The sequence below is a fragment of the Xenopus laevis genome, chromosome 5L (genome assembly GCF_017654675.1).
Source record: "Xenopus laevis strain J_2021 chromosome 5L, Xenopus_laevis_v10.1, whole genome shotgun sequence".
Taxonomy (NCBI): domain Eukaryota; kingdom Metazoa; phylum Chordata; class Amphibia; order Anura; family Pipidae; genus Xenopus; species Xenopus laevis.
In genome coordinates, this window is record NC_054379.1 from 16,153,893 (window position 1) to 16,161,407 (window position 7,515).

At 43.4% G+C, this 7,515-nt stretch overlaps 1 protein-coding gene across 3 annotated transcripts in view; it reads right to left on the reverse strand.

Annotated features, from left to right (window-relative positions):
- The window catches only part of LOC108716469 (dual specificity protein phosphatase 10), a 31,454-nt gene extending 24,239 nt beyond the window's left edge, over positions 1-7,215 (reverse strand). The window contains exons 1-2 of one of the 3 annotated variants that reach the window (XM_018262626.2): positions 7,071-7,215; positions 3,520-4,366 (exon numbers count right to left, since the gene is read on the reverse strand). In XM_018262626.2, the coding sequence (XP_018118115.1) occupies positions 3,520-4,318 (799 nt within the window). In that variant the 5' untranslated portion in view covers positions 4,319-4,366; positions 7,071-7,215. Of the gene's footprint in view, positions 1-3,519; positions 4,367-5,202; positions 5,225-6,703; positions 6,931-7,070 lie in introns of those variants that run through there. The other 2 variants (XM_041562551.1, XM_041562552.1) reach the window with 2 other exon arrangements.
- Positions 7,216-7,515: the final 300 nt, after the last annotated feature.

Genomic DNA, 7,515 nt, shown 5'->3' on the forward strand with positions numbered 1-7,515 from the left:
CAACAATATTTTTTAATGGGGGGCCCTGACCACAAATGTTTTTTTTCAATGGGGGGGCCCTGACCACCAATATTTTTTTATTAACATGTGGGAACCATAGCCACCAATGTTTTTTTTTTTAGTCTGTGGGGAGGGCAGACCTGTAGGTGGGGCTTGTGGTGGGCGCAGCCCAGGGGGCCCAGGAAATTTTTTCGTATAGGGCCCTGCAATTTCTGATGGCGGTCCTGCTGACAGATCCCTATCAGCCCATAGTAAGATCCAATGTTTTGCCACTAGGTTTGGGTGGTAAAACTGGGCATAGACCCACTTGTTTGGATTACTTTACCAGATGATAAGACCATGTTTACTAAGCACAGGACTAGTTTAGTCTCCAAACCATTCCTTACTTAAAGGAGAAGGAAAGTCTGTTTGCACTTGGGGGTTCCAAATGTTAGGCACCCTGACCCCCAAGTGATTATATTGACTTACCTGAAACTGCACCGGTCCAGGGTTATACCAGTGAGCACCACGGAGAGATCTTTCTGCTTCCTATTTTTTTGCGCGGTTGCCCATACGCAGTAGAACAAAAAACCAAACTTTAACTAAAAGTCAGCTATTTCTTCTACTGCGCATGCATTTGCCCAGGAAAATCTGCTCCCTAGAAAAATCCCCGGCCGGTGCAGTTTTCTGCCGGTAAGTCAATACTTACTAAACAAAGGACTTACTCCAGTTAATCATGTCACAGAAAATATAACACCCCACATCTTGCATAACAAGAAAAATGGGTCTTTTTACAAAAACAGGTAGATACCAATACATCTAGTCCATAGTACATACACCCCAATACCCCCCCCAGTGATGTGAACATAAAGGCGTAAAACATTTAAATGCTGCATTATATTTGGGTTTAGTCTAACAGCTGGAAGGATTATGGGGTATGTGGAACAAGTGTGTGATGCATATGATCATGGCCAGTAAATTATTTGGCTTCCTTATTGTGAGGTTATGATTAGTCTGTTTGGTGTAACATACAGGTATTAATTGCAATGCAAAATAAGGTGAAGCTCAAATCAAACAGTATTACTTGGGGTTGTAATAAATACTTTATAATCTCTACTGCATTTGAATTAAGTAATAATGTTTTGTTATTCAGCAAACAAAAACAGCAGTTGGAAAAAAGATAAAATAATAAGGTGTGCAAACAGGCAGATCAGCCCGTGGGAAATGGGTGTGAACAAGTCAAGGGTAAAAGGTGTGAACTGCACACACCCAAAACAATGCGCGTGGGAAAAACAATATTTGGGCATTAATGCGGTGACCTAATAAAAAGGGACCTTCTACAGCTATGAGGCATCTTGTGTTATAATGAATCCTAAAATCAGGCTATCATCTGCCAGTACAAACAGGGATTTTAGGACAAATGCTCGCATTTTTTGTTAAAATTCACCTAAAAATCAACACTGTTATAGTTCCAGGGGTAGCCAGGAAACAAATAAGCACTCACCCCAAAACCCACCCTAACTGGCCTTCAGGCTGCCCCCCCTTAGCTCATAACAAGGTTACAGATATATAGAAACATTGGGTAACAGTCACCCTGCTATAGTTCCAGGGGTACCCAGGGCACAAATAAACACTCACCCCAAATCTACCCCTAAATGGCCTTCAGGTTGGGCCCCCTTAGCTCATAACAAGGTTACAAATATATAGAAACATTGGGGTAACAGTCACCCTGCTATAGTTCCAGGGGTACCCAGGGCACAAATAAACACTCACCCCAAATTTCCCCCTAACTGGCCTTCAGGCTGGGCCCCTTTAGCTCATAACAAGGTAACATATATAGAAACAGTAGGAACAGTCCCAATGCTACAGGGTTAGCCGGGGCAGTAAATATCCACTGCCCCCCAAAATATAAGCCTAACTGTATTTGAAGAATAAAAACAATTACACCGAGAAGATATGTTCCGTGCATACAATATGCTATAATATACAGAGAAAACAATACGGCAGTTGGACACACAATAAGCCATCTGTTTAAGGTATATTTTTCCTAAAATGTATCCACAGCCAAGCACAATTATGTAAATCAAGGTGATTAAACCACAAAGTGAAATGAGTCCTGTACTGTACTGACCAGGAACTGCTGATTTCTTACTCCTTGGACAAGCTGAGAGGGGGTGGTTATAGGAGGTAGCCCCCCAGAGCATCTAGCGCCACGCAATATGAGGTCAGTGGATTTGAAATGAGTAAAAGTATCGTCTATCCGGGCACTCCAAGAGAAAAAGCTGGGTAGCTTCCAAGCCTGCGCCAGGCCAAGCAACCCAAACACTCAATGTTTTAAAGATATCCCAACAGTGAGCGGGCAGGGAGGTTTGTTATAATTCTCTTTGCCAATGGGAGGGCAGCCAGGAGACCTGCACAAAGCTGCAGACTGATTTAAAATGCCCAGAATTTCCCATCTGTAATGCCAGGATAAACATTAACTAGAAATGCCATTTGGGGATGTGTGTCGCTCACTATAATATTATAACTTCAAGGTTTGAAAATATTCAAAAGATTGTCCAGGTTGAAAACCTTGAGGTTGTGTTATTGTCTAATAATGAAACATGCACACATTGTATAATAAATGCCCAACTATTTACATATGTACAACTTCATCTATTACTGGCAGGGTTGCCTGCTGTTTAGATAAATAAGGGCTGTCCAACTAATGCCCCTCCAAAAGTGCAGTTCATTGTTGGTGTGGGAGTTATATTTCAACAAATACAACAGAAGACAACACTGATATAAAGAGTTATTGATACCATCTCGCTCTACTGACATCATCTTGCTCAACTGTGAAAATCTTGACCTACTGTCTCCATCTTACCCTACTGTCTCCACCTTGCCTTACTGTCTCCACCTTGCCCTACTGTCTCCATCTTGACCTACTGTCTACATCTTGCCCTACTGTTTCAATCTTGCCCTACTGTTTTTGTTTTGACTCACAGTCTTCCTCTTGTTCTACTATCTCCACCTTGCCCTGCTGTTTCCATCTTGCCCTACTGTCTCCATCTTGCCCTACTGTCTCTATCTTGCCCTACTGTCTCCATCTTGCCCTACTGTGTCCACCTTGCCCTACTGTTCCCATCTTGCCCTACTGTTTTTATCTTGACTCACAGTCTTCCTTTTGTCCTACTGTCTCCATCTTGCCCTACTTTTTCCATCTTGCCCTACTGTCTGCATCTTGCCCTATTGGTGGCACTGTATGTTATTATTTTGAACTAGCCCTACTGTTTTAATCTTGGCCTAGTGATGCCACCTAGTCCTACTGTTTCCACCTTTCCATACTATTACCATTTTTTTTTTACCCAGCTAACAAAGCCATCTTGCTCCACTGGACCCATCTTGTCTTACTGTAGCTATATTATCTTACTATTCCTGCTATCTCATCTTCCTTCAACTACTGCTCTGTAACCCATATTTGATTTGCTGGACCCTGAATAGCTGCTCATATTCAAACACCCTGCATACAAGATATGACAGTTGCAAAATTGCTGGTACCTTTTAAAACAAGAGGTTCCTTGCCTTCTCTTTTCAATGACTCCAGCACTGTGTGGAGTGGCTGGGTTGGCATTACCCTGCTCGGTTCATTGGTGTTATCGTCATAAACTATAATTTCTTTAGAGAAGATCCTCTTGAAAGAGTCCTTGCCTTCCCTGCAGGATATTAAATCCAGTACAGTTATCTTTCCCTGCTGAAGCCTCCTCCGGCTGATTTTATCAGAACAATTAATATGCACGGCTCCTTGTATGTGGCTTTTATTGTATTCCATGAAAGGCCTGCAGTCAATGATAACAGGCCCTTGATTTGGAAGGTGCGTCTTTGTACATTTGGTGATCTTCTTGGCCAGATCATTGGGGTAAATGATTTTTATGTTGGCAAACTGCTTGGTTGCACCAGACACAGGGCTTCCAGTTGAACTTAAAGCACCACTGTTCTCATTATTGTTGACCATTTGGTTGGCAGAGCTAGAGGCTGATGGTCCAGAAACACCACTTGTGATGGTCGTGCTGCTCACCGCCTGGCTTTGGCTATCCTTTTCATAAGAAGCTACAGTACAACAGCTGGCACTGCTACATCCACAACCAAGAGAGCGTGCCGAGCTGGTGGATGAGGGCATATACGTCAGGTTAGCAGCGTTGAGACACACTACGCTTGTGCTGAGAAGAGACTTATGGCTGTCGTTGATGATGGAAGCGCTTTCAAAATAGGAAGAGTCTAAACAAAGGTTAAGAACCTGAGGTCGAACTGGCCTGGAGAGTGCCACTATAACCCTGTCGTCTAAAGGGGATGGAGGCATTAGGAAGCTGGCCAAGCTGCCCAGTCATGTAGAACTTAGAATCGCCGCCTGGCAAAGAGAGAGGAACATACAAAATGAACAAGGGAAGCAACAACCCACATAATTGTTAGTATCAAAACAGTGACAATTTTTGACACCCATTTAAATGCTTTAAGTGGTGATTTCTCTGCTATTGAGTATAATCAAGGCATGTACAACTTTTCGCTCTGAAAGAACCTTTATGTGGGATATCACATGTTTGAATACAAAAAGTGTTTGCTCTAAGTCAAAGGAAAGTGATAAAGCCAACCATGTTTAGAACCAATGTAGCACTTTGCATTCTATTCAATCAGAGGCAGCCAATAGACGAGGGATGGGGGGGGGGCATGCCTAAAACATTAACAGCAGTGAAGGGATGATAAGTCCAGGTAGTTCAAAGCTGACTACAAGGCAGCAGATATATTAAACCCCCTCTCCTCCTACTCAACAAATGTTAGCAAAACTAAAAATAAACTATATATATTTTATATATAGATTTAGCCCTTAGTGAAAAAACAGCGTTCAATGGACATTGATTACAGGTAATGCTAAAATGCACATAAAATATAAAACAAGTTAGGGACCGCCATTCGGGGTTTACCTTGACGTGGTATGGTGGCTTATCAATTTTATGATCATAACTTTGTAACAAAATAACCCCTGTTTTGGGTACATATGCAATAGCATTTATTATACTTATATATACTTTAAAGCCTTTAGAGTGCTCCCACAACCCCCGTTTTGATATTGTATATATATATATATATATATATATATATATATAGTTTAAAAGCTTTTTGTCTCCCTTTGTACCACAATGGATATAAGTGAAGCCATCACAACCATGAAATAAAACATGATCATACGTGTTCTCCACTTTCAGAGGCGCATGTTGCATTGTCTGCCTGACACACAGTCTGCTCCCTTTCTAAGTATAAGAGAGAGAGATAACTAATGGGACGTCTTTTTTTATGGCTGGGATCTACAGCAGCTAAAAATACCAGGAGAGGACGTGCACTGTAACTATGCCAGCTTAAACAGCATTAGCCTTTATAAAGGCTTCAGTAAAATATTGTCCAAATCAACCCACAACATGCAAGCTCACGGGTGTGTAAAAGCAGCACACGGAATCCTTAATTAGCCCAGTGCAGGGAAAGATATTCCCTGTATTAAAGGCCTGTCATCCAAAATGCCAAATGGATCCAGAGGATATCAGCTAATGCTGAGCACACGTCTTGCACACTTAACTAAGCGTAGAAACACACACACTTCTACAGGTAATCTAAAGCCCCAATACTAAGCAGTGATATGCCAGGCCAGTTGGGCACGATATCCTCTAGTTTATATAAAATGCACCACCCTCTAGCTATTTGTTAAACTACAAGTCCCATCAACCCCCTATAGCCAAGGCTTTACACTACACTACAGATGCCTTGGCGCTAGCAATGGAAGCAGTGCAATCAGATCATTATGCAGGCTACTAGATTATTATTATTACACCAACAACAATTCTGCAGTGCTGCAGCAAAGAAGGAAGAAGGAAAGCAAACAAACAGTGCAGCAATGGTCACAATGAACAATGTATGTACAACTGGACATATATATTGATTATAACCGGGTTATGATCTGTAGGCTGGCTTAGGATGCTGGGAAATGTAGTTCCAAATGGAGGTCAATAAGTTATGCATTCTGGGAATCAAAGCTCATACGGGTTTTCTGAGATGCATCCAACCATGTGCTGAATGTGATTATCTGCTCGGCAGGTAGAGTGGAACCAACAGGCATTCGCTTGTACACGCAGTGAGTTAAAGAGACGGTTCTCCCCGGTGCAAAACGCTCAGCACCTAAGAGATAAATGTCTGTGCAGTGTCTGGCTAACAGCTACAAATGCCTATTTCATATTGATTCCTGCCATAATTGAGTCTAATAGCATCCGCAACCCTGCAGCAGTAGCAGCTCCACTACTGGGGATATGTCCAGACAGCTGATGGATGGGCAGAAAGATAAAGACAGGGACGCCTGTATCAGAACCTGTGGGTCAGGGTCCGACTTGGGGGGTTGGCGGTGTAATCTGTGGGCTGCACATCACACATTTTGCCTTTTAAATGTACCTATATTTTGTATTAAGCATTAGATGGAACTACAGGGGCTGCTGCAATACTTTGTGGACGTGAATTACTCCTAATATAGTAGATATTCTGCAGATAGTAATGGTGCATTGGAGAGAGGGGGGTCCCAGTAAATTAGGAGAGAGAAAACAATTCTGCACCATATGTGTCACTGCCAGCACTGTCCATCCCTATCCCATACCCCATTCCTTGAATGCAAAGAAGGTTATAAAGTAAGAGCAGAATGGAAGGTACCCACCTCATGCAATGCAGCAATCTCCTAGCAGTTGCCTGGCCAGCCTCTCACTCCTATAATAAACCCCCTGCACCTTGGTAATAAAGTAGCAGGGCAATACCATGACTCCTGAGGGTGGGGGGTAGCAAACTGAAATCATCAGGTGCTTACCAGCCTCTCACATCCCAGTATCCCCCTGGCATCCCCACTGAGTTTGCTGAGATCCACAATAAGCCATACAGTGGCACAAACCCACTACACAGTAGTAATAAAGTCCCAGGGAAATACCATGACTCTTTGGGGGGTGGGGGGGGGTTAGTAAACTGTAATCCTCAGGTGCCTGCAACCCTCTGTCTTTCTTTTTAAAAACCCACAGGCATCACCCACTTACTTTGCTGAGATGATTTTTCCCCCCAGCATTTGGCGCTCTTCCTGCAGCTATTGATTCCTATAGGAATGTCCCATTCACTTGGCTTCATTCATCTCCAGCTGCGACAATATTACTTTCTCTTTCTCGCAGCGTATGGGGGACTGATTCGAATGGGCGGGGCTGGAAAGCGATGACTGACAGTTCGCCTCAAGCAAGGATTGGGCGTGGTCGAGTTGGGTTCCTAGCTTCCTCCTGATAGGACGGGTTCTGCGGTGGGTGGAGACAGTGGAACGGTACAGGCTGGAGAAGCGAACGGCTGACGTCATTGGCAACCAATCACAAGGCTCAGTCAGCCAGACTAAGCCGGCGCGAAGCAGCTGCTGGGTATTTGCATGTTGTGAGGGGATGTGGTGAGGAGGCTGCTGGCAGTGTGTGCAGAGGGCTTGTACTCCTCATGTGTCACTAC